Source organism: Agelaius phoeniceus, chromosome 4 (assembly GCF_051311805.1).
Source record: "Agelaius phoeniceus isolate bAgePho1 chromosome 4, bAgePho1.hap1, whole genome shotgun sequence".
Taxonomy (NCBI): domain Eukaryota; kingdom Metazoa; phylum Chordata; class Aves; order Passeriformes; family Icteridae; genus Agelaius; species Agelaius phoeniceus.
Window position 1 is genome coordinate 68,875,161 of NC_135268.1, and position 27,277 is coordinate 68,902,437.

Consider the following 27,277-nt stretch of genomic DNA (forward strand, 5'->3'; position numbering starts at 1 on the left):
GCCAAAGGCTGGACTTGATGATCTTGGAGGTCATTTCCAACTGAAATGATTCTCTGGTTCTGTGCTCTGGTGGCACTCAGGTGTGATGCTGCCATGTGGAAGAGCAGCATGCACGCAGCTCCTCTGAGAATGCTGTGCCTGTGCCCAGAGGCAGCTGCCCAGCAGGGAGGGTTTGAGCTGCATGTCATGCTGCCTGCAGAGCCCAGCAGGGAGGGTTTGTGCTGCATGTCATGCTGCCTGCACAGCCCACAGCCCAGCAGGGAGGGTTTGAGCTGCATGTCATGCTGCCTGCACAGCAGGATGTGTGCTGGGTGAGATCACACACCCAGCTCTGGGCACAGAGACGTCTCCTAAGCCACAGCCCTCCTGCCTGTGGAGCCCTGAGGGGAGGGAGGGTGGTTGCACACCAGATTTTGGTGCCTGCTGAGGGGAGGGAGGGTGGTTGCACACCAGATTTTGGTGCCTGACCTCCTGGCTGGATGCTCTAAGCAGCAAAGCCAGCGTGGTTTGCAGCTGGGGCAGGGTCAGGCTGGCTCCTCTGGGCACTGCCAGGGTGCCCGTGGTGGTTGGCACAGCCTGGGGGCTCAGCACAGAATCTCAGAATTGTTTAGGTTGGAGAAGAACTTTAAGGTCATTGAGTCCAACCCTTGACCCAGCACTGCCAAGGCCACCACTAAAGCATGTCCCCAAGTGCCACATCTTCATGTCTTTTAAACCCCTCCAGGGATGGGGACTCCACCACTTCTTCCACATTCCTTCGCTTCTTTCAGTGAAGAAATTTTTCCTAATATCTGATCTGAAACTCCCCTGGCACAACTTCAGACCATTTCCTCTTGTCCTGGCTTTTCTTTGGAGGCATCCATTGCTCCCAATGCTCTGCAGAAGGAATTCCAGAGTTTTTTGGTGTTTCCCAGCAAAGCTCAAGGCCTCGGAAAAAAAATCAGTATTGCAAAACTTCTCCAAATTTCTCCAGGATCGAGTTTTTTTCTGCCTGATGGAGAGGCTCAGTCCTGGGCAAGACAAAACTTAGCCCTGACTCATTGCTGGGGCCAAAAAAGGCCAAGGAGACAAAATTTGAGGTAGCTGTGTCAACCTGGGTGCCTGACAGCTCCCTCCAATCCAAGGAGCTTTTGGCAGAGCATGGAGAGGGCTTTTGTCACCGTGATATTTTCTGAAAAATCCTCTTCCTGAGGATTTCTTCTCCTGAGAAACTGAGAAGCCTCAGAAAAGAATGAAAACAATAATTATCTGATTCCTTCTCCTGTGTTTGCTGCTTTGGAATGTGGCTTGGACATTGTTTACCAACAGGTGTATGTTTGATTGGTTCCATGTGAATTGTTTTTAATTAATGACCAATCACAGCCAGCTGTGTCAGACTCTGAGGAATCAGTCACAAGCTTTTATTATTCATTCTTGTTAAGCCTTCTGTCTGTATCCTTCTCTTTAGCATAGTTTTAGCATATAATATAATATAATATAATATAATATAATATAATATAATATAATATAATATAATATAATATAATATAATATAATATAATATAATATAATATAATATAATATCAGCCTTCTGAGAACATGAAGATTCTCATCTCTCACCTCGTCCTGGGGACCCTCACAAACACCCCTGGCTTTGCCATCTGAACAAGTTTCCTTCACTTATTGACTTCCAGATGAGCCATTCAGCTCTTAGGGATTTGGGGGTTTTATATTAAGTGAACTAAATAATTTTGCTATGTGAGATCCCTGTTGCAACAACACTTAGATCTGTTGTACCTGACAGAGAAAAGATTCTGAGCTTGATGTCATCACTGGGGGTATTTTTTGGAGTGTTTCACATCTGGTTTTCATTTATTAACTAGATCAGAAAGTGTAAATAGCAATAATGATTCTCTCTTAAAATTGTGATGCAGCTCCCTTTCATGCTCATGTGCATCTTAAAGGCTAAATGAGAAGTTGAACTTTAGTAGAAAAACACAAATGCCCAAGGGAGGAATGTTAAAGGCTTCTGTCATCTTGCAAACATTTAAAGCACGGGTGAGTTTTGCTTCATGTGGAAGAACCATTGGTGTATGAAGTCAAATTAACCTTTCTCATAGCAAGGTAGTGGAGGAGCAAAACACAGAACTTATATGAATTTATTTTTTACTTGGTCTAATATGTGTTCCACTTAAATGAATGCTGGAATAACAAATATTTGTTTATAATCCCAGAGAAGCTGCAGATCTCACCCTGAGTGCACTCATTATAGGTATATTGATATACACAAGTACTTGTTATTTCAGCAAATTATATATACTTTAATATCCAGAAATTATATTAAACAATAATCAGAATAATATATTAAAACCCCCAATTTCTTGTTTATATGAGCCAAAAATTTAACACATTGGTATTTTTGGCTTAATGAAGTCCAGAGAAATAGGGGCAAAAAGTACTAATGCTACCAGGAGGTAGTTCTTTTATTCCTAGACGGTTTTTTTGGGGGGATTTCCTTGTAGTTTCTGGGACACATCTGATTTATTCAGTGACAGAAAAAGACATTTAGAAATTCCCACTTAACAGATCTGACCTGAAAGCTTAGAAGCCCTGCTGTTAATCCATTCCTCCTGCCAGGACAACATATTTAATAAAGAGCTGCAGTGCATGGAGCTGTTCTGGGTGAGGATAAATCTGAAGGAATTTAAACAGCCTCCATGGATAAAGTATCTCATTTTTTTTGCTCAGATTTCAAGTTGAATAATTTAATAGAGGTTTTTCAGCCTTTCTCCATTACTGTGCCTTACCCAGCAGTTTCTAACTGAAAAATTGTTTTTTATAAGTTAGGAGCTTTAAACTCAGAGATAACTTTACTCTTCTGTCAATAATTTTCTTTCAGTTGAATGTTTTCAACTGCACCTGATTTGATTTACTTTTCTGCATCATAAAATCACAGACCATCCACATAAAAATGACTGAGCAGTTTAAAAGAAAAAAAGAAAAATTGAGCACTTCCAATATTAGATTAACAACTGAGCTATTCTGTAAAGACTGGCATATTTTTAAAAATGCATTTACAGAACTGTAGCAAAACCATGAAGACTATTTACTGCAACGCCTGAAGTACCTGTATTTATGCTCTGTATCTATGTCCTTTGGATATTTTAATGCTTTCAAGCTCTGCACTTTTCATTGAGAGAATGACTGGATTATAGTTTTAGAATATAGAATATGAATTCTATATATTTGTTGTATATAGTCTATATATTCTATATTTTATTTATATATAGATATATATAAAACAATATATATGTTATATATATGTTATATATATAACATATATTTATGTTATATCTGTTCTATAGGATGTTCTATATCAAATATATAATATATACTATAAAATATAAAAGAAATAATAGTAATAATAAACCAGACTATTGCAACATATAATTTTTGATCTCTTTTACAATTGCTTTCCCAATGATTTGTGGGGATGGGCACAACATAGGTGAAGTTTTGTTCATGAACCCATACATCTGCAAAACCCTCCTTGTCCTTTTGCCTTTGTCCAAATTTTGTGGTGTCTCCTTTTGTCATTTAAGAGGAAATGGTTTATTTACATTTGAAGCGAGATATTTGATTTATATCTATAAAATCCTGTTACTTTTCCTTCTAGGTATGGCTGCTCCTTGCTGCAGGCAGGATGGTGACAGTGGGAGACAGGAGAAGGCTGATCCATCATTGGAAGGAGTCAAGGAATAAATTAGGAGCCCTCATGTGCCAGGACATGGTGGCATGAGTGACACTGTGATGGACAATGCTGTCACCTGTATCTCTGTCCCTCTGTGAATCCAGGGATCCTGATTTTACAGAGATGCACAGAAACACTTTCCCATTCATTTTCAAGTTGGGAACCTTGTGCCACACCAGAACAGGGCATCCCTGACCCTTGGCTGGCATCATCACTGTGCTCTCAGCAAAGAAGCTGCAGGAACTGGGATAGCAGGGAACTGGGATAATTTTCTCAGCATCTTTCCTTTGGTGTTTCTGTTTTGTGCTTATTTATGCTCTGGGAAAAAAAGTCTACAAAATGAGTATCTGTTTTTATCTATCAACTCTCACAATTGTGAAACCTGCTGCTAAAATCTCTCCCAGTTTTACTGTCTAAAGCACTCTATTGATGATTATAGAAATTACTGTTATTGTTTTCATAATTTCTACTGGTAAACTGCCCAAACCTGTGTTTCAACAGGCCAGACAACATCTTTGGCTGTCACTGTCCTCTCCTGTTTTCACTGCACACAGGTGATGGAGAATCTGGGTGGGTTTTGGGTTGTTATTTTTGGGGTGGTTTTGTTGTTGTTTTGGTTTTGTTTTCTCCTAAATACAAAGGAAAAGTGAAAACTAATTGGGGAATTCAGACATTAAGCAAGTTTTTTGCTGTGGGTGAGCAGAGAGCCAAGGAGTAAATCCCTCTCCCTTGTGCTTGTGTTGTTGGAGTTGGTACAAGTGACTGAAATCAAAAAAAATCCACCAAGAGAAGAAGGTGTTGTCCTGGGGAGGGGTTTCAGTCAAGGTCAGACACTGTGAGGATGTCCTGAGTGTGGGGAAGAAGGAGCAGGAGTGGACTGGGCAGGGTTATCCCGAGGCTGCTCACCTTCCTGAGGAAGAGGAGGGTTGGGCTCTGCAGCCTGCGTTTGCTGCTTGGCCATGGGAGGTGGGAGAGCAGAGCAAGGTGTGGGCATTGAGGTCAGGACACCTCAAGAGTGAGAAAAGGAGCTGGGATTTCAAAGGCAGCTGCAGGCAGAGGGAAAGCCCCTGGTTTTTTTAAGGAATTAACCTTTGCTCATGAGAAGTTTCAAAGGGGTTTTCTTACAGCATAAGAATGTACATGCCATAAAAAGCATCTGCTTCTGGGGCAAAGCTCTTGCACTACTTGCAGGGCAGGAAAGTGATGGTTTTAGTTAATCTGAGCTCTCCCAGAGGATAAATTGTGATGTGTGGGGGTCAGAGATGCTCAGAGTCCCCCTCCCTGCTGCACCTGGGGTGGGGTCTGGTGCTGGTGTCCCCACAGCCATCAGCTGGGTGGCCTGAGAGCCTGGGGTGAGTGTCACAGCCTGGGAAAGCTGGCTCAGCATGACCCACTGCCAGCCTTATTTATCCACTGCTTCATTTAGGGGAAGCACCAATAGCTGGGCTTGAGACCAAGCTCTACAGAAAATTCAGCATTAAAGAGGAAAGCAGCAGCACCTGCAGCTGCGAGGGAAGGGAGGGGAAGGCCAGAGTGGTGCTGCTGTGCCATTGTGATGCTTTCACCCAAAAGCTCATCCCAAGACTGTGTTAGCCCCAGCCCTGGGGACTCTGGACCACCTTCCCCTTGCCCTCCCAGTAGCTGACATGGGGCTGGTGCCTGTGTGGGAGCAGATGTGGGGCTGGGGGTGCACCTGGGAGCGAGTGCTCGCTGCCTGTGCCCAGCAGGATGCCAGATTTCCAGCCCCAGCTCTGCCTTGGCACCCTGGGCAGCAGCTGAGCCTTGTTGCCATCCCTGGGGAGACCCTCCCTGCTTCTGGCATCACTCAAAACTCAGCACCCATGGGCATCACTCAGTGCTCAGCATGCAGGGGTGTCACTCAGGGTTCAGGGCACAGGGTTATCACCTGGGGCTCAGCACACCCAGGCATCCCTCAGGGCAGTTCCCACTGGCCATGCTGGGCTCAGGGCCAGCCCCTGGGGGCCTCTGTTTGCTCTCAGAGGTGCTGTTGACCTTCAGGCTGTGCCAAGTGTTTGGCCTTGTGTGCATGGCTTTGTCTGGTTTTCCTCTCCCACCCCTGGCTGTTGGCAGTCTCCCATGGGAGAAGACACCCTCCCAGATCTGCTCATCCTGGAGATTTTGCTCTGCTTTAACTCTTTGCTGGCTGGAGGCCATGGTTCCTTGCTTGCCACACAACTGTGTGGATGAAAAGATGCCAGCCTGTAGAACAAAATAACTGAGTGATATTTTCACTTTTGGTATTGAATAAACCTGCACAGGATCTTTAAGGTTGCCTCTGGCCCATCCCTGCTGGTTACCCTTAAAGTGTTCATTACCAGATTTTTATCAATCAGTATTAACAGGAGCTAAAAAAGCACCTTTGTGCTGTCCTACAGATGGACACAGAGGAGAGCCAAGGAGCTTTTTCACAGCTTTCCAGCCCATCTGAGTCCCTTTGGTATCGTGGATATTTTCACCCCCAACGGGGGAAGAGAATGATGCTTCTGACTCCATCTTACCAGAAGGCTAATTAATTACTTTATTATACTATCTTATTCTATATTATATTGCACTATATTACATTACATCTAAGCTGAATCTGCCAAGCACTCAACTCTGCACACACTGCTCTGAATCTCGCGACTGTCAGCCCACAGTCCCAACACACACACCTGGCCCTGATAGGCCAAGGAAACAAAACTCCATCACTCTGGATAAACAATCTCCTTATTGCCTTCTACTTTTGCACAAACACAGGCACAGCAAATAAGAATTGTGTTTTCTTTCTCTGATGTTCAGAGAATGTGAAACCCAGAAATATTCTTGGGAAGAACTGTGCCTTGCTTTTCTCTGCGAAGAGAAATGTGGCGACGCTTTGGTACCAGCCCCTTTCCCCCTGTGCAGAGCCAGCCATGGCATTTGTCCTGCTCAGTGTCCTTTGGGAAGTGCTCAGGATGCTGCAGAATCCAGCTTGGTCCTTTTGCCAGCTGTTGTGTCCAGGAGAATGTTGAAGTCATGCAGGAAAGAAATGTCTCTCCTGTGGTACAAGCCCATGTCTGTCCCCTGCCAGGTCCTTCCTGGTCATGTCCAGGCAGTGCTCAGGCTCCTGCAGGGGAGGGTCTGTGGCTTCTCCCTGCCTGCTGAGGCAGGGAGGGCAGTGGGATTTACTGGGATTTACTGGGATTTACTGGGATTTACTGGGATTTACTGGGAATTTACTGGGATTTATTGGGAATTACTGCCTGTGGACGCGAAGCCGCAGCCTCCGCCGCAGACCTGGGAAGAGACAAGAGACAGCGTCCGTCAGTCCTGTGCCCCTGTCCCAGCTGTCCATCCCCTCCTGGGCTGTCCCAGGGCCTGGCCCCCTCAGGAAACTCACGGTGCAGGCGGCAGGCGATGGGGACCAGGCTCAGCAGGAGCAGCAGGACAGCAGCAGCCAGTGGGATCCAGACCAGGGGACTGCAGGCACCTGGGGAGAGGAGAGCACTCAGCACCTGGCACCACCCTGCCCCAGCAGCTTTGGGGATGGAGAAGGGAGGAAAGCAAGGCAGAGGGGTGGTGAGGATGTGACCATCAACCTTTGAAGGATGCCCCACAGAACCACAGAATGGGTAAAGGTGGAAGAGAGCCCAGTGGGTCACCTGGGCCAACCTCCCTGCTCAAGCAGGATCATCCCAGGGCACATGGCACAGGTTTGTGTCCAGGTGGCTTTTGCATATTTTTGATGAGGGAGACTCCATAACCTCTCTGGGCAGCCTGTTCTGGTGTTCAGTCTCCCTCACAGTGAAAAAGGCACTGCAGGGAACTGAGCTCTGAGGTCCTGAGACCCTAAACTGAAATCCATCCTACCCCTAAACCTGTGGATGTCCCAGGGAATCCCTCCCAGAGGCAGAACTCAGCTCTATCCAGGGCAGTGAGTCCATCTGGACCCAGACAGCCACTCCTGCAGGGTGACACTGTGGTGGCCCCCACCCCAGGACAAACCCCAGCTGAGCCCTGAGGAGCCCAGGAGCTCAGCAAAGCCTTTCCCAGGAGCTGAGACAGAGCCATACCTCCCCTGCTGGCAGCTTTCCTTTTGGTTGTCCGTGGCAGAGGCGTTTTGGACACTGGTGTCTGTGTGGTCTTTGGAGGCAAAGCATCAACTGGGGATAAGGAGAAAAGGAGGATGCTGAGTGTGGCAGAGGGTGCAGAGAGATCTCCAAGAGCAGCCAAGAGCTTGGGTTCCCCAGCTATTGTTTTGAACCAGCCCCTTGTGCCTTGAACCAGCCCCCAACAGTGACCCCCTCACTCAGAGGGGTGAGCTTGACCTGACCTGAGCCTCTTGGGGCTCACAGAAGTTACCAAGAGCTTTTAAAAGTGTTCATAAAGTAATGTACCAGGTAAAGAAGTCTCATGCAGGGAAAACCCCCCAATTTTCTTCAGTGACATTTGCTGCCAAGCATTAGCTCACCAGAATTGCACAAAGTCATGGGTAGCAGGAGATTTCAGCAGCACTGGAATGCTTTAAGGGATCCCTGGATCTTTTCTTTATTCACATTGCTCTAATCTTTGCTCAACACTTGATTTTTTTTCCTGATAAAATGAGGGTAGGATTTATTATGGTGTGTCTAAACTACAATGGAACACACTTGTTTCTGAGTAAAGTTGGCCAGGAAAATATTCCAGTAATGTCATTAAATAGCTGCATGTCTGACTGCTCAAACCATATTTATTCAAAATTTTAGGTGATTGAAAACTTTTTTTTCCCTGTAAATTCTTACAGAAACTACCATTCTTTTACATGAAAAGATGAAACATCAGGGCTCTGGGATTTATCTGGACGACTTCTCCCTTAAATTATAATAGACTTAGGGAAAAGAAACTTAAAGACAACTTGTTTTATCATGAGAACTAAAAGGAAAAAACGAAAATATCCAGCCAAGCCTGAGTCTTCCCAGAGCACCTGCTGCTGTTTACTTTTTAATTGGTGTCCTTGATCAAGCTGCATTTCAAGCCTGTTTTTCATGCTTTGCACAGAGATATGTGCCCAGCTGTTAAAAAACAATTCTCCTTTATCTTAAACCAGCTTTTCTCTGAGCTTGCAAGAAACCAAAAGGGATTTCTCATCCAGTTCAAGGTACAGAGTGTATTTGCAAAAAAACCCCAGAAAAACTGGGACACTGGGTCCGCTTTAGAGCAAGAAGTGGCATTTTGCTTAAATAAGTTATTTGTATCTTAGTTAAATAAGTTATTTGTCTCCCTGAAAGTCTGCAAAAATAGAGGCTGAATCCCACTTCAAATACATTCGTTTTTCTGCATCAACTACTGCTCTGTGGTCAAAAGGAAAATGGGCTGAAAAGAGCTTCTGTATGCCCCAGGTGTCTGTAAAGCCTCTCTCCTCCCATGACACCTGCAGAAAAATGTTATTCCTGTTTGGATCTCCCCAGGGACCCTGGGCTGTGGCTTTGAGGAATAAATCCATTTCAGTATTTTTTTTTTTTGAGGGGGTGGTCTTGAAAGCTGCCATCAGATCCACCCCAGAGATTTCAGGGGTGATGCTCTCTGGCCTCAATGCTGCTCTTGTCACTTGGAGTGAGAGTAAGGGAGAATTATGGGATGGAAGGAGCTGTGAACTGAGCAGGGCACACATGCAGCCTCTCATCCAGACTACAGCAGGGAATGAGAAAAACACAGGGCATGGCAATATCAGGTCCTGCCAATGAAATCCTAGAGCACCAGGAGCAATGCTGTGCTCAAGGCATGCCCACAGCAGAGCAAATGCTGACGGCAAAAGAACTATCACATGAAGCTGACCTAAATTTTAGCCATTTTCTGTATTTTCTGCTTTATCCGGTCTCAGAGACAAAACCCAGAGCCCCAGCCTTGCAATTCAAAATTGGGAAGAGTCTACCAAAAGGAATCAGCCCTTTCCCAGGCTCATCACAGCCTACTGGTGGCACATTTTGGAAGCCCAAGGGTGCTGCTTACCCACTGTGAGCTGTGTCCCAGTGCCCAGGAGGAGCTGGGAGGACTGGGACATGGAGCAGTAGTAGATGCCGCTGTCTGAGGGATGCAGGCCGCTGATGTGCAGGCTGTAGGAGCTCTGGGACCCCGCCTCATGGACACTAAACTTGCCCTTCTCCACATTTTGGCCATATGTGGCTTTGCCCATTGTGTTGGAGAACAACAAGAACTGGAATTGTTGCCTCTCCTGGCTCCAGCGGTACCAGTAGACCCCGGTATGGTCCTTCTTCAGGTCACAGAGGATTTCAGTTTTATTGCTAGTTTGGGTTAGCATATGCCCTGGAGTTTGGGTTAATAGTAGAGTTGTATAAAAACCTAAGGAAAAAGAGAAATGTACAGTTATTATTTTAACCTCATTGTTTTTCTTTCGTGCAAAATACAGATTTTCTTTCTGGGTTCAATAAAATCACAGTAGACACATAGACCAGGGGGGTCACACGAGTGAGAAACAGGAGCATTTTTATCAGGATGCTCCCATATTCCCTCAGAGGCCTTTTTGGGTTCCCCAGCTATTGTTTTGGCCAAGCCAAATTATACAAGCACATTTTCTCTGTAAACATTCCTATAGGAAGGAGGCTCACTGACAGGGAGAGGGATGGAGGGATGGTTTTGAGGGTCTCCTGGGGGCTGTATGTACAGGGAAGAGCATCCCTGCCTGCCCCTGTGAATGCCCCTCTCCTGCCCTCCTTACCTTTCTCATTTTTCAGACATTTTACTCCTTTTTCAACAAATTTTAGTGCCTCTTAACTAATTCGCCAAATTTTTCTTCTAACAGATACAACACAAACATTTCAGGAGCAGAAAAAGAGACCAAAAACATGCAAAACATGTCAAAATGAACCACTTTGATATTAGTTTTCAGACAATAATATTTTTCAAGGGAATTTTGAGACATGGGGAAGGAGAGGGAGTGAGGGGCAGCGGTGGGGTTCAAAGCTTTGGTTTGGGATCACATCTCCCTGTTTGGGCTTTGCAGCTTGGTGGAAATTATCTGAGTCTTGTTTGGCCCAGGCAGATGTGAGGGGTGTCTGTGAGAGTGAGGATATGTCCTTGTGGAAAGGATAACAGGTAACTTGTGATCCTTGCTGTTCAGCAAACAGTCCTGTGAAGCTGCAGATACTCTGAGCCCGAGTGAAAAACAGCTCTCTGGAGATAAGGACACTCCTGCTTCCCCCATCTCTTTCCCAGGCATGTTTTGAAGCTGTGCAAAAAGCTCAAAAATACATGTTTCTTGTCTTTTTTTTTACTTTAAAATGTTCCTTTTTCTTCAAAATCCTGAAGTTGCTTAGGGCAGTTTTTTCAGCCTCATGCAGCCCTGTGGTGTGGGGATGGATGGGGACGACCCAAGAACATCTGAAGGCATTAATGTGTCCCAAGGTCCTGATGTCTCCCATGTTCCCAATGGGACAGGCAGAGGAGAGGGCTTTGGTGACTGACAGGGTTCCAGAGCCTTCCTCTGTCCCCACACCAGTGACCCCAGTGCTGCAGAGCACTAACATTGCAATGCCAATATTCCAGTGTTACACAGCAGCTGCAGCGTTTCACCACATCCTCTGGCTCTGTGATAGCATTAATGTCTCTTTTTATTAAAATATATAATTTTAAGGCTTTAGAGAGGTTTAAATTCTCTCAGATTAAGAAAGAATTAAATTTAAGGTTTAAATTCTCTCAGATTTTGTCCTGGCAAACACCTGTGTGGTTTTTTAGGGGATGAAGTGTGTGTGGCCACGGCACATGGGGGCTTCAGGGTCTCCTTGACTGCCCTGAGGTCTGGCTCTGCTGGGTATGGGAAACATAACTCTCCATGAAAAACTTATCCTTGACCTGTTGGAGACACTGCTATATAAATCAGAAAAGATAAGAAGAGATTCTGGAAGACCTCAGCTCAGTGCCAGTGGTCAAGCCAGGAGTGAGCTGGGATGGAGACAGAGAAGAAAACTCATCCTCAGTCATACCTTCAACCCCAAAACCTCTCTGTTCCCTTTCCTGGTGAATATTCAGGGGGACCATGGAGAATCATGGTGTTTGCCCAGACCAGCCTGCAGCAACTTAAAAATTACCCCTTTTCCTTTTGCATGGGGCAAAGCAAACTCCCATTTATTGAGGTATTCTCAGTGGGTTCCCCACCTCACAAATCTAGTGGATATCAGAACCTGTAAGGCAGAATGGTTTTACAACACTTCATTGCAGCTGTGGCCCTTGGGAAATACTCAGTCTTTGGATGATTTAGAAAATTTGGGATGTTTGCCATATTTGTGTTACATAGGTAGTGGAGAAAGGAGCTTTTTTTACTTCTCTATTAGCAGCTTCCTACAGCCCATCTGCACTGAGGAGTAAAAACTCTGTGGTGTCTCTACCACTATGTATGGAAATATGAATAGAATATAGAATAGAGTAGAATGGAATGGAATAGAATAGCACAGAATAGAATGGACTATTTCAGTTGGAGGGGACCTACAGCAAGCACTTTCTGACCAGTTCAGGGCTGACCAAAACATAAAGCATGTTATTTATAGAATGATCCAAAACTATTTGAAATAGGTAACAATACCCTGTAGATCTCTACTGTGATGGTATATTTAATCTTCCATCATCCAGCTGCTGGAGTGTGGTGGAGGAGAGGCTCCAGCAGGATTTTAGGTGCCCTCAACCCCTAAGAGATGTGTCCCTCTTACCTGGGATCTGGAGGCAGATGCAGAGATGGAGCCATGGCCGGGCCATGGTGGCGGACTCGGTGACAGAGGGGTTTTGTGACAAATCCCCCTTTCCACTCGCTGTCACCTCTTGGTGGCAGGGCTGGCTTCACCTCAGGAAGTCCTTGCCCCTCTCTGTGCAGATCTCTCACCAGCAGCTGCTAAAGAGCCTCAGCCCGGCAGCTTCTTCTGCGCCGAGCCCCAAATCCAAGAGTCCGTCAGGGCAGCGCCCTTTGCTCTCCTCCAGCACTTCACAGGGCACCTTAAATCCCCTTCAGAAAAATAAAACCAAGAAAACTCACTGCTTTTTAATTTCTTCAGATTTCTTAATATTTCACCACCTAGTTGTTCCTTCTTCTTTTAATCTACTTCTATCCTATCAAAAATTTACAAATGGGACCATGGTCTTAAAGATAAAAGAAGGGAAGGATGAATTTTGGCTGGTTTTCTCCCTGTTGAAATAAAAAAGCATTCAAAACAGGGAAAAGATGCAACTTGATCAATTTGTTTCCTTCAGCAGAATTTATAGCAGGTGTTTTTCTCTGAAAAATGCTGAACACCAGACCAACCCAACATAAAGCAGAGATGTGAAGCATCACAGAAAGCTTTGAAATCAAGAGCAAGAAACCTCAAACAAATTTGTGGCTGAAAAACCACAAAAATGAAGAAATTCTGCTGGGGCTTTCCACCTCAGAGCAGTGCTGCTTCGGTAGCTGTGACAGCATGCAGCTCATAGGCAGAAATATTTAAATGATAAAGTATCAGAATGACTTTGAAATGTCTGGGAGGAAGAGGTTTGAAGCACTTGGGGTTTGGGATTCAAAGACAAGTACAAGAGGTGAAATTATGGAGATGAACTGGTGTCAGCAGACTTCAATATTTTCATGTTTGGGGAAAAAATAGAAATTATTTTTACTTATTTGCTGCCCACTTGGCTGCCAAGTGAGATTCAGTTTTCCTTTCTGTCCCTCTCATGCACATACTTGTGGTCCTTACCATGCTTCAGCATCTCCCCAGAAAAGGAAATCTCACATGGGGGCACTGAGAAACCTCTTCCAGGATTGAGCTGGCAGATGAATAGGAAAAACAATATTGCATCTTGTACACTGTGAGCTTTTGGTCTGTTTTATACCAGATTTTTCCGTGCTGCTGTAACACATCCTCTCCCCATTTCTGTTTAAATTAATTTCCTGCTCGAAGCGGGTTGCTAGCTGCAAAACCCTTGCCACAAAAGGCTCATCTGCTAAACTTTAGGGTGGGCTGAATTGCTCCTTAACTCTTTCCTGGCAGGAGAAGGCAATTTTAGAGTTCTCAAACCCATTTCAGTGCTTTTAAGCTCTTGTTTTCAGAGCTGAGCCCTTGATGTGGGTTGCAGCAACACTTGCCTCTGCTGTCCTCACCTTCTGCTCATCTGTCCCCTTTTGTTTCACATCACCCTGAGATTGGGCCCTCCCTAGAATGAGGTGAAACACTTCTTTTTATTGAGGTGGGGTGGCAGGGAGTGCTTGGTATGAGAAATGCCACTGCAAGTGAATTTTCCCTTCCTCCCTCTGGTGAAGTCTGTGAGGTGAGCCCAAATCCCCAGCTGCTGCAAAGGTTAAATCCCTCTTTTCCCACTGCTGCTGTCACCTGGAGCAACTGCTGGCTTCCTGGCCAAGACAAGAATTTTTCCCAGAGGTGGCTTTTGCCATCATTACAACTTTGGATATGGGGGTGTTACACTGGGATGGCTCCCCAGGAAATTACGGCAGCTTTTGAGAAAGCACAAGAAATATATGAAATGTAAAAGCATGGTGTACTGGAATATAGATTAAATATAATTTTTCAAAAATTGCTGTTTATACTCAGTGAAGCTGTTTACCAGTGGCCAAGCTGTTCTCAGGACTGGCTGTTTCTCCTACAAGAAAACATTTTGGAGGAGGGAATTCTTTGTCTGGCAGCAAAGCTCTGACAAAAATCAAAGCAGTGTGTGAACGTGCAGGAGACAGCAGGAGACAGCTGCTGTTTGTAACATCCCCACATTGTTTGGGGCTGCTGTCCTGGGAAGAAAATGGGAGGAAAGAAGGGTGTAAGTTGATCTTATCTGTTCACACAAGCAAGATTTGTTGGTGACCTTGCTGAAGAATAGCAGCTCCTAATCACCAGTGTTTGGCTCATGGCTGGGCTGTGCTGGGGGGAATAGTTGAATTTTGGTGTATTTGTACTACGAAGCTGCACAATTTCCAGGGGAATTTTATTCTTTTTCTGAAATTAAAGACAACCATCCCTGTCCCCAGCCCAGTTATGTCCCCTGTGAACTCATCCTAGTGGGAAACAGCCCCTCTTCTTTTTTCCAGCTTGCATCCTGTCCACCTCACCACGCTGAGACTAATTTCTGGTGCTTTCACCAGATTTTCTGCACTTTTCACTCTTTCTTTTCCCCCCTCTTATGAATTTTCTACAATAAAGTGTTTGTTTTGGGGGGCTGGAGCAAAGCACTGGTGTAGAAGAACAGGGTTTAGAGCCAAGAAGCAGGACCTGGCTGGGGTTTCATATCTGTTAAACTCCCATGCTGCAGAGGAGGTTAATTGCAGCTGGGCTGTGAATGCCTGGCTAGAGAAAACAGCTATCACAAAAATAGAGAAAAAAATCATTCTCTCTGTGCTTTTGAGGTTAGAAGGATTGATTTCAGGGGTCAGGGAAGGCTGCTCAGCCTCCGGGCCAGTCCAACACAAGCTGGATGTGTACTATGTAGAAATAGGGGCTGCTCTGGGGGTAAAGGGGTGCAGGATTGAAACTCCCGGGGCTCCAGCAGCTGTGAACACTTTTTTTCCTTTTAAAATTTTTAAAAAATGGTTTTATTCTAGTGGAGGCTTTAGCTTCTGGAGTACTTCATTAGAGGTAAAAGCAGTAATGAAAATGATAGCATTTTCACTGAGTGAGATGATTGGTACCTTTTTCTGAGTGTAATAGCAGGAAAAAAAAAAATAACCCCAAAACCCCAAAACAAGTGGGTCAACTTTTCTAAACTTCTCCAAGCTAAGATGTGGTTTGTATGGTGAGGCTGGGGGGGGTGTCCATCTGCTTTTGCAGGTGCAGATTTACTGCTGCAATTCAGCTGATGCAGTATCACTGTTGAGGCTCCTGACATCTCATGGGCTAACCCCAAGGTCCATGTCAATGTATGATGAGCTGGGGTGTGGCACAGAAAAATGCTGCTTTTAAAGACCAGATGCCAAAATGGATCTAAATGATGATTTGTGTGAATTTTCCTGTCATTTCATCCCTCCCTGGCAAATAGATCTGTGCTTGGAGGGTGGTTTGGCAGGAATGTGTTTGTTACAAGTGTCAGGTGTGAGCTTCTTGTGTGATCTGCTCACAAAGCCCAGGTGCTAATGGGGTGTGCAGTAAATGAGGGGGCCATGGGGGGATCTGGAGGGATGGACGGTCAGAGGACAGGCTCCAGCTCTCCCTCTTCAGGACATTTGGTGCAAGCAGGAGTTCAGCGTGAGCCACGATAATCCTGGACCTCCCCTAACAGATAAGGGGCAGTGCAGGTGCTGCCGTGTGATTTCAGTTTCCCTAATCAGTGTTGAAGAGGATAAGGAAAGACAAAGAAAGTGTCCTTGGGAAGGCAGCACACGGAGGAGGAAAAGCCACCAAGGAAGTAAACACAGGTGTCATCAGCCCCAAACAACGACCTGCCATGGCTATAAAAATCACCGGGCTGCCACCTTGTCACCACCTTTACCTTAAAGGTGCCGGATCTGCTGGACCTCTGCAGAGACCATCTCCAAACTCCTGGGACTGCCAGAACGCTCAGCCGAGGATTGGTGAGATCTCATTGTTGGGCTCCTACTCCATCTCTCCTTTGCTTCACCTGCTCCCACATCCACATCCCTTCCCCGCTCCCTCCCGGGAGCCGGCGGCTCGCAGCAGCTGCCGGCCCGGCCGCGGCCTCCTGTTCCCACCTTCCCCTTCCCTTGTGCCCAGGCTCGGTGTCCCCCCAGGGGCCTTTTTGGAGAGGTGGGTTGCAGGGTTGTAGGATTGTGGCCTTGCTCTGTGGAGGGGCTGAAGGAGTTGTCAGTGCTGGTGTGTTATGGTAGTTTTGCCCTGAGTCGGAGCAGTCTCAGATCTTGTCCCCTTTGCTATGATGAGTGACATTGTTAGCAGTTGGAAGCTGGAGCAGTTTGTGCTCCAGAAGTGTCTCCCCCCAATTTGGTCACCAGGGTCTTTCCAGGGCCCAGATGCTTACCAGCAGCTGTGCCAGCAGTGGGAGAGCTGGTCGGAGGAGAACAAAAAGCCCAAACCCACTAACAAGTGTAAGAAGCGAGCGGCTTTGCAGGGTTTGCTGATGGTAGGCAGGGAGTTGTCCAAATTGCTGAAGGAGGCTCTTGAGAACGTGCAGACCTTGGAGCAGGCCAAGGAGGAGCTCAAAGTGCAGGTGGACAACCTGCGGGCAGAGGTGCAGGGTCTGTGTGGGGACTCTCTGCGGAGCGCGGTGGAGATCACCCGGCTGGAAAGCAAGCTGGGCTATGAGAAGCTGAAAACGGAGGAGCTGAAAAAGGAGGTTGGCAAGTGGATCGGGGAGACCCAGGACGCGCAGAGCGCGGTGAGGGCGGTCCTGCAGGACGTCCAGCGGGACCGGGGCACTGGCCCCGATCACAAGGTGTGCCACGCTAAAATCCAGGAGCTGGAGGCAGAGCTGGGGGTGTCAAGGGGCATCGTGGCTGCCATTAAAGGCAAGAGGACCCAGATTGGAACTGGTGATGGGGAGGACTCCCTGGACCTGCACCCACCCCACTATGATTATGAGGATGATGTGTGGGGTGCTAACAGCCCCACCAGGCCATCCCCCTATGCTCCTCTGCGGGAGGAGGTGTGCCAGCTGCAAGCAGGGGAGGCAGAGGCTTCCAAAGATAAAAAGGTCCCCCACGATGAGCCAGTCAGCCATGTCCCACTCCAGCCCATAGACACCAACAGGGCTGTGCTCTGGTTTACTCCTGAGCAGCTTAAGACAGTGGGGAAGATGCTGGGGCCACTGACAAAGGAGACAGCAATTAACTGGCTGTCCAGGGTCCAGCGTCTGCCCAAGTGCCAGAGTGGCAGCTTTGTGAGTGACCTGATAGACATTGTGAGAAAGTCCATGAAACCAGATGATTTTGCATCACTGCCAGGGGATGTGCAGATGGGCAATGTCCCAGACATTGGGGATGTCCAGCTGGCCGTGCTGAAGGTGTTCTTCCCAGAGGTCAACCCCTTAGTGCTCTTCCACCAGGAGAAGCAAAACCCCGAGGAGAGGCCCGATGCCTACGTTAACCGTAAAAAGATGCTCTACCAGATGGCTGGGCTGCCTGGCTCAAAGGACTTCCCCCCTGATTTTGACAGGCCTGAATTCAAGGAGCCGCTGGTGGTGGGGCTGACACCCCCACTGCGGGTGATTGCTGGTGGGGATGCAGCCAAAAAGCCTCTGTCAGAGCTGGAGCAGATCCTGAACCAGAATTTTGAGCTACAAAAGCAGGCGTTCCCGGGGTACATGCTGGGGGGGAAGAAAGGGAAAACCTTGGGCATGCCTTTCCAAAATGCAGGGATGAGAAAAATGCAAGGAGACAACAGAAAAGATCCTGATAGCAAGGGGGGGATGGGGAAGGAGAACCAGCAAGGGCTGAGGTTTCAGAAGTCTAACCCTTGGCGGGCTGAGCTGAGGAAGCGCTTGATAAAATACGAGAAACAGGAGGACATTGATGGCTTGCCGGATGCGGAGCTCTTCCAAAAACTGGCCCTGCATGAGGCCAAAAAAACCAGCAGCTCCCACCTGATTGACCCGGGGGCTAAGGCTCAGCAATAGGGCTGCCAGGCACCCGCATCGCCCCTTTTTGTGGCACCGATTAAGACCGATTTGTGGGGGCGCCTGATAGTTGATACAACTATTGGAGGGGGGGTGCTTGGACAAGTGATGTTAATTGATACTGGTGCCTCTTATTCAATTCTGAACATGGCCCCCGGCAGAGCCGGGATCTTCCAAACCTCTGAAATTATTGAACTGACAGGGCCCAACGGCCAGAAATCCTCAGTGCCCTTCACAGGGCCCATACCCTTTGAAATTGGGGCTGCCAAAGGGTCTGAAAAATTTGGGAAAATAGAAATGAAAGGAAAGCCAGGAATTTTAGCCATCTCCACACTGACAAAGATGGGGGTGGTGGTGGACCTGGCAAACCAAGCGTTGCTACACTGCCCACAAATTGATTTGCCCGTCATCCCAGCAAGCCACAGGGTGATGTCAGTGAAAGCCCCTGAGATCCTGGTCCACCCTGAGTGGGAGCCCCGGGTGAAACGGGTCACAGAGCAGTTCCCCCAGGTCTGGGCAAGGAGCAAGCTGGATTGTGGGCAGATTGATGCTGCTGTGTCCATCAAAGGGCCGGATCCGCCTCCTCAGCTTCAGCCCTGGTACCCGACTGAAGCTGAGGACAGCTTGTGGGACACAGTCAAAGCCTTGCTGAACCAGGGCGTGCTGGTGGAGCAGCAGAGCACCAGCAATGCCCCAGTGTGGCCCCTGAGGAAAGCTGATGGGAAAACGTGGAAGCTGACAGTTGATTTCAGCACCCTGAACCAAGTCACCCCAATGCAGACCTCCACAGTGGTCAGGTACCCCAACATCATGGCAGCCATCTCCCAGGGCTCCGAGTGGTTCTCGGTGCTCAGCCTGACCAGCCCATCATTTGCCATCCCCTTGCACCCCGACTCCTGGCACAAGTTTGCCTTCATGATTCGAGGACGGCAATTTGCTTTCACCAGAGTCCCTCCGGGTTTCCACAGTGCCCCTGCCATCTGCCATGCCCGTGTGGTGAGGATGTGGGAGCAGGTCAGCCACCGGGAGAGCGTGCTGTCCTGTGCTGGTGATATCCTCATCCACACCCGGACAAAGGAGAAGAACCTGGAGGTGCTGGCAGAGGTGCTGGGGGCTGTCCAGAAGACAGGCTTCAGGATCAGCCCCACAAAGGCCCAGCTGTGCTGGAAGGAGGTGTCCTTTGTGGGGGTGACCCTGGGGGAGGAAGGGCGCTCACTGGAAAAGCAGAGGGTTGAGCTAATACAGAAGATGTCAGCCCCATCTGATGTCACCACCCTGAGGTCCTTCCTCTTCCTCCTGAGGCTGTGCCGTGAGTTCATTGAGAGCTATGCAGAGAAAACAGCCCCCCTTTGCCACCTCCTGAAAAAGAACACCCCCTGGGAATGGGGGCCAGAGCAGGAAGAGGCAGTGAAGACCTTAAAGGAGAGTGTGGCACGAGCCCCCACGCTGGCACATCCCCGGGGGGACAGGCCCTATGTTCTGCAGCTGGCCAGCACGGGGATGGGGCTGCAGGCCACCCTGGGCCAGCAGCACAGTGCCAAGCTGCTCCCTGTGGCCCATGCCTCGCGTCTCCTGACGCCAGTCGAGCAACAGTTCAGTGACTATGAGAGGGAGGTTCTAACCTTAACCTGGGCCCTGCAGCACTGGGATTACCTGCTGGGCTCGGCCCCAGTGCTGCTGAGGACCTCCTGCACTCCGGTGAGGTACCTCTTGTTGGGAAAGGGGGATGAAGGTCCCCTGTGCTGCCCCAGGATGGCCAACTGGGCGTTGGCACTGACCAACAAGGAGGTCCCCGGGGACCTCTCCCCTGGTGCCTACAGGGTGGTAGTCCGTGCAGAGAGGGATGGGGAGGAGCTGGGAGAGTCCCTTACTGACCCCAAGCCACGGCGGGCACCCCTCTTTGAGAGCAGCCTCAGCCTGGAGGAAGCCAAGCAGAGAGGCTATGTTGTGTGGTTCGTAGATGGGTCCAACTACCACGAGGAAGGGGTGCCCTACACGGGCTATGCCGCTGTCAACAGGGGCACGGGGGAGGTGGTGAAGGGGAGGTGCCTGCCACACTCCATCCAGGCCGCCGAGCTGGTGGCTGTGATGGCTGCCCTGGAAAACACACCCTCAGACAAGCCACTGGCCATATTTTCAGACTCAGGTTGGGTGGTGCGTATGGCACTGGAGTGGCTGCCCCTCTGGAGGGAGAGGGACATGCAGTCTGCTGATGGCAAGCCTGTCACCTATGCCAAAAAGCTGCTGTACCTTGCAAGGCTGGCAGAGCAGAGGGCGTGCCCAGCACAGATCATTAAGGTCAAGGCCCACAAGAAGGGAACAGAGGAAGCCAAGTGGAACAAGGAGGCAGACGCCAAAGCCAAGCAAGGTGCCAAGGAAGGGCTGATGTGGAAGGCCAGCAAGGTACCAGAGAGTGGCCCAGTGTCAGTGGCTCCCAGCAGGCACTGGGAGAGTGTGGATCTGGTGGGCTTGCAGGCACAGGACCCCAGGCTCAGGGAGTTAGCGCAGGGCAGGGAGTACAAAGGGTGCAAGGTGTGGAAAGATGTCTCAGGGCTGATCCTGGCACGGAGGGAGGGGGCAGATTTCCCAGTCTGGGTGGTGCCTGAGCTGGTCCGGACAGAGCTGGTGGCCCTGGCTCATGAGCAGGGGCATCTGGGGACAGACAAGACCATGGTGAGGCTGCAGGGTGCTGGGTGGTGGCCTGAAATGAGAGAGGATGTGGAGAGGTATGTCAGCAACTGCCTGACCTGTGCAGCCAACAATCCCGATGCCAAAACAGCCAAAGCCATCCTGGGCCACCAGAGGGTTTCTGGGCCATGGAGCAAGTTGCAGATGGAGTTTATTGGCCCTCTGTCCCAAACAGCCCAAGGCAATAAGTACTGCCTAGTGGTCAGTGATATCTTCACCAAATGGGTGGAAGCATTCCCAGCTCGAAACAACTCAGCCAGTGCAACTGCAAAGATCCTGGTAGAGCACATCTTCTCACAGTGGGGCATCCCAAAGGAGATCCACTCAGATCACGGCCAGCGCTTCATTGGGGAAGTCACAAAGGGGGTGTGCCAGGCCCTGGGAATCAAGCAAAAGCTCCACATCACAGGGCATTTCCAGAAGCCAGTCTCAGCAGAGGGGCCCAACCAGCCACTGAAGACAGCACTGAGGAAGCTTGTGAGCCAGCAAAGGAAAGACTGGGATCATAAGCTCCCACTGACCTTGCTGGCACTGAGGGGGTCTCTGGCATCTCAAACACTTTTCCCCACTAAATTTCCTCCTGCAAGAGACCCGAAGTTTCTGGAGCACTGGTGGCAAGGAGGGGAGCCCCCGGATGAAATGCAGCCCCGCGTGCTGATGGACAGGTGGGTCCAGGACATGCTGAGGACGGTGTCAGCCACCTACCACCAACTTGCCTCAGTGCAGGAGACCAGCATCCCTAAGATGGATAAGCAGCTGGGAGTGCTCCTGCGCCCCGTGGAGTGGAACACAGGGGACCTGGTCATATACAGAGGGGTTAGGGAGAAGAACCAGGTGCTGGAACCCCAGTGGCTGGGGCCTGTTAGGGTTGTGAACAAGGCCAGCCCCTCTGTGTACCAGGTAGAAATCAGAAAAGGGGCAAAAAGGCAGGAGAAGTGGTTCCATTCTTCACAATTAAAAGCATGGAAGGGAAACTAACGGGGCTGGAGAGCCCTCCTTGCTTATGTTTTGCAGATAAAGGAAAATGGAAGGCGATTGTGACCAGCGGGAAGGGCGATCTTCGTGGCATCACCAGCCCTGTTTGTGCTGCGGGGAAAATGCTTTCAAATTTGTGATTGCAGGATTTACTTTGCTTTCTGGTATGTGCATAGTGCTGAGCACCCAGTGTGTCCAACCGACCCATCAGCATCTTGGTAAAAATGTCATTCATTCTCACTTAGAAAGGCACCTTGACACACAGGCCACAGCCCAGCGCAGGCTTAGGAGGCACACAAAAACTGGGACTGATTGGCCCTGGTCCCAAGCTTACATAAAACATACAGGAATCATGGGATTAAATTCTAACAAAGGCTTAAATTTGTCAACAGTGGTTATGCATGGGGCAGAGGTGTACTTGGAAAATGAGTGGGGCTGGGATAGCACAAACAGACTTCCACAGCTGCTGGGAAAGGTGGGACAGCAAATAAAGGTGGGGTGCAGGGTAATTAACGGATCCACTCACCAGCGAGTAACTCAAATCTCTGTCACTGAAATAAAAACTAAGAAGAATCAGAACAAAATCTGTGCTGTGGAGAATTTGGACTGCTGGTACAATTTTACTTTGGTCCAGCCAGTCTTTGTGGTTTGCCTTTGGGCACACAACAGTGTGGGGCTGTCCTTTAAATTTAAGATCAGCACCACAGCACCCTCCTTTGCTGCCATTAAGATCTCAAAGTGCCATTTTTTGGCCTGGCATGCACCCCGTTATGTTGAAATTGGCAACCAGGTAAAACTGGAAATTAAATACTCCCAAGAAAGTGTTGCTGACCCAATGCAAATTAATGGCACCACCGTGACTGTCACAGCCCCTGACAGCCACAAGTGGATCATTCCACTGACCTGCCTCTGTGAGACCAAAACACTTGATAGATCTGAATTAGATATGGAGGCTTCGTGGTATAATCAGGATTATGGACGCTGCCCACACCTGATCATAACCCTCCAGGTGTGGTGTCAAGGAAACCTGAGCGTAGAAATGTCCCCCAAACTCGGAGGAAGGTGGTGGATAGGAGGCCCCGAAGGATTTAAAAAAGAATTTGCCATCATTGCTGTGTTGCCCCCTTTTGTTTCCAAAATAGGTCCTTACGTAGTTAAGAAAAATCACATCCAGGAGCTGTTGACAGGGCCTGTCCGGTCACTAAAGAAGGTGGTGCTGTCTCTCTCCACTGTTAACATTTCCTCTGTCAGCCCACACTGTGCCCCTTTCCTGTCCACTCTGCACACTGGCTGGCTGGCATGGCTCCACAGCCGCTCCCTCCAGGCCACACGGGCCAGGAGGGACCTGCTGGCCACAGCCCTGGGAGGAGGAGCTGCTGGCCTGGGAGTCCTCAACAGCATGGATGCTGAAGTCTTGGCAAACAAGCTGGAGACTGTCACCTCGGGCGTGCAGGGCCTCCTCAAGCCCCTGAATTCATCCCTGTCCAGCCTTGGGATGGGGCAGTGGCTTGTGTCGGAGGTGCTTCCCACCTGGGAACAAATAAGTGAGAAAGACCATCAGGTGCTGTTGCGAGCCCTGGGCATGGAACAAAGTAACGTCTCTCTTGCTCTTAGCTGCATCCAGGCCCAGATGTGGGTGCAGAGTGTTGTTGCAGGCATCCTGAGAGACGGTGACAACGGCGTCCTGCCCACCGAGATCCGAAAGATCGTGTGGGACGCGGCCACAGAGAAGGAGCGGCAGCTCCAGGCCTGGTGGAGGCTCGTCAACTTCACCCACGACCAGGCCCTCAACGCGGTCATTGCCCACGTCCTCACTGTGGCAGAGGCTCGCATTGAAAAGGTTTACCCCATCGTGGCCCTGGGGGTGAACACCAACGGGTCTGTGGTCTACCCCCTGGAGCACCGCATGTGGGCCAGGGTGTCTGACGGGAGGTGGGAGACGGTGGATTTGGAAGCCTGCATTTTGGAGAGGGGGCTGGGATTCATATGCGAAGATGATGCCCTTAAGGCGAGTGACGTGTGCTTTGACACCAAAGAAGGGGTGTGCCACTTTGAGATCAACCCCCAGAGCAGTAACAAAACCATGTTAGTGTACGTAGGGAAAGGCTGCGTGTGCTTCAGAACGACGTGTAAATACGTGCAGATTAATGAAGCTTATAACCAGACTGTGTTTAGCGACTCAAATATGTGTGCTTGCAATGTAGCTACTATTAGAGGCTGTGATTTTGTGTATAAACCACCTGTGTTTACCACCCAGTTGCTAATCAGAAACTATACCTTGTATCGTAGTATAACCCCGACCCCCATCGGTATGGATTTATCACTTGTAAAAGAAATGTTAGAGCATGCAGATTTGCAGCAGCTGCTAGAAAATGCCAAGGCCCAAGCTAAAAAGATCCTAATAACGGTTCACCACGATGGTAAAGTTATAAAACAGATCATGGAACGAATTAAGAAGGCGGGAGAGCACCACTGGTGGGAAGTTTTTTTTGGCTGGTCCCCCACGGCCACTGGCATTTTCAACACGCTGCTGCACCCCATTGTAGTCATCCTGCTGATGCAAATCTGTGTGTGCTTTGCCATGGTAGCCACTTGTTACCGGATGAGGCAGGTGAAGCTCTGCTTTGATAACCAGGTGAAAGGAGCAGGGCTGGCCAAGAGCCTCCTGAAATAGTCAAGGGCAAGACTGGGTTGGCCTCTGTGTTTGCCACCAAGAAGATCTTTTGGCTCCGCTGTTGGCTGCAACCCAGTAGGCGTTGAGCGGTGGGGACACACGCCATGCCAGACCTTGATGACAGGGATGGCCTTCTCTGTTACCAGAGGGCCACCCAGGAGGGGAGGACAGGCCAAGCAGCCTGCAGGCTGAGTCACAGAATGGCTGAGGTTGGAAGGGACCTCTTGAGAGGTTTCATTTAGTCTGAACCCACCTGCTCAAGCAGATTGCCCAGGACTGTGTTCTGCTGGGCTTTGACCACCTCCATGGATGGAGACTCCACAACTTCTCTGGGCAAACCTGTTTCATTGTTTGATCACCCTCATAGTAAAGAAGCAAAAGTTAGCATAAGTAGCTTGTTTTTGAACTTCCCATCCCCAAATAGTAATGTTAAGAAGCTGCTCTTGTGTGATTTAAGAGTCCTTAAACCAGGGAGCTAGGGGTAAGGAAAGCCAAGGACACTCTCGGAAGGTTGCGGTTTATTGCAGCCCCGAGACACGGGAACAGTCTCTGTTTCGGCCCTCACATTCGAAGAATGAGTTGGAGTTCTTCAGTTCTTGGTCTCAGAGTTGTTTATTGTATCTTATCTATAAAAATTTTTCTCCTGCCTTGCTGAGGTCCATCCAGCAGGACAGTTCCAGGCACACTGCCTGCCCCCGGGGCAGTGTTATGTCTTTATACTAAAAACTATGTACAACATGTTTACAATTACTGCCCAATACCTGTCACCTATGTTAGACAGTGAGCTTCTACTCTAGACCAATCTAAAAGTGCCAACATCACAGCAGAAGGTGGAGGTAAAGAAGAAGAAGAACAAAGGCTGGACACACCCAAGTCCTTGCATCTTGTCCCCAAAACCCCTATTCTAAAAACCCCAAAATCTACTTTTTAACCTAGTGATAATTTTATTATTACACTACTTAAACTTCTGTGGCTTTCAGGTCTTCATACAAAGCTGGTAATTTGCTCCACGGGTCATAATCAAACCCACAGGTGTTCTGGGCTGTGTGCCAGGGTCCCTGAGCCCCCTGGCAGGGGTCCTGGCTACTCTGGACACCCAGAGGGATGTCCTGAGTTCCAACTGTCTTTGGAAGGAAAGAGAAGGAAATGTCACACCTGAGCTTGGAAAAGCACCCATGGAAGACAGCAGGGGTGCAAAGACTTGGAGAGATGGTAAAAGATGAGCAGAACAGAAGACCATGTTGTCACCATGGACTTTAAGGAGCTGAATCCACATGGACCTTTGCAGCACCACCCCCAGGTTCCCAAGACTCCCAGCACGCCTGGCCAGCGGATTGGTGAGATCTTGTTTTTGGAGCCTGGACTTCACTGCTTTGCTTTGCTTAGTTGTGCATGTAGTCAATAAATCTGTCTGTTAGAGAGTGGGCTGTCTGTTCAATCTCTGCCTCTCACTCACTACCCAGGCTTGTACCCTTGGCTAACCTGGGAAAGAGGAATCCTGGTTAAAAGAAAAAAAAAAAAAGTGGGTTTTCCCCCTCTTTTATAAGTCCAGATCTCTCACTTGCTTTCTTGTCTGCAGAATATTCACTCAAACACAAAGATTTCAGCCTTGGGCTGCAGGATGGGGCTCTCAGCTGATGCACAAACTCACTCCCCTCTCTCACTCTGCCCCTCCTCACCTGCATCTCTCCCCTGCCTCTGAATACAGAAAGAGCCTCAAAATACACATAGAGGGTCTCAAACAATTTTAAAACATGGGAAATTTCAAGAATTAGATTAACTACCTCATTTGCAGGCCATGTTCAATTTAATCTCAGAGGTGCTGCACTCTGAGAATGGGGCAGGGAGTGGGGGGGTTACAAAGACAAAAAAACTGTTTGCAATTTAGGTTGAAGTAAATAGATAAAGTCCTTTAACCTAGCAGAAACCAAGTGCAAACTGAGAAATTAATTTAAAACTCACTTTTCACAATCACCAGGCTGAGAAATGCAAAGAAATATCATGGTGCTGCAGCACAGGTGTTTTAAAGAAATGCAAAGCTTTCATAAAGACACTTCCCCTTAAAAATATGAAGCTCATGAAGATATAAATATATAAATAATGGTCTAAATCCACAGAAATCCATTTCTTTCCCTCCAATAACTGAAAATACACCCCTTTCACAATTGGGATGGGAGTTTGAACTCTCCCTTCACCCCTCTCACCTGGCTGGGAAAGGGCCATGGTCTGATCCCCTCTATGCTTTGCTGCTCCCTTCAGTTTCCCCATCATAAAGCCTCACAGAAAACACAGAGTTATTTTGGTTCAAGCACCTTCTTACCTGCTAAGACCTCACATGTTTCACGAGAACTAATTTTCCAAGGAATAATTACTCTTTTACACAGAACCTTTACCCCTTACACCACAGAAAATTCCCATTATCCACTTCCCATTATCCATTTTCAATCCCACACATGCACTGTGAGTGTGGCCCAGCTGGGATCAGCCCTGGGATGATGGTATAGCCATAGGGAAAGGGTTCCTACAGCTACACACAGCTTTTGGCTGAGCACAGAGCCCTGCACGTGCATCCTCTGCAGCTGCACTGAGCTGCTCCCTCTGCACAGCCAGCTCATGTGTGCATGTGGGTTGGGAAAGTTCAGAAAAATGATGAAGTTTCCCCCCTTAACTACCATTTGTTTATCACC

General features: G+C 48.5%; 2 protein-coding genes across 2 annotated transcripts; one reads left to right on the forward strand and one right to left on the reverse strand.

Moving 5' to 3' along the window:
• Positions 1–6,908: 6,908 nt before the first annotated feature.
• On the reverse strand, positions 6,909–12,917 carry LOC129120703 (T-cell surface glycoprotein CD8 beta chain). The gene is made up of 5 exons (XM_054633445.2): positions 12,409–12,917; positions 9,698–10,048; positions 7,783–7,872; positions 7,110–7,199; positions 6,909–7,006 (listed from the first exon to the last, which is right to left on the reverse strand). The coding sequence occupies exons 1-5, from the start codon at positions 12,452–12,454 to the stop codon at positions 6,966–6,968; spliced, it is 618 nt and encodes a 205-aa protein (XP_054489420.2). The 5' UTR covers positions 12,455–12,917; the 3' UTR covers positions 6,909–6,965.
• An 8,179-nt stretch (positions 12,918–21,096) lies between these two features.
• On the forward strand, positions 21,097–25,978 carry LOC143693856 (uncharacterized). Its single transcript, XM_077176609.1, has one exon. The coding sequence runs from the start codon at positions 21,966–21,968 to the stop codon at positions 24,588–24,590; it is 2,625 nt and encodes an 874-aa protein (XP_077032724.1). The 5' UTR covers positions 21,097–21,965; the 3' UTR covers positions 24,591–25,978.
• The last annotated feature ends 1,299 nt before the right edge of the window (positions 25,979–27,277 follow it).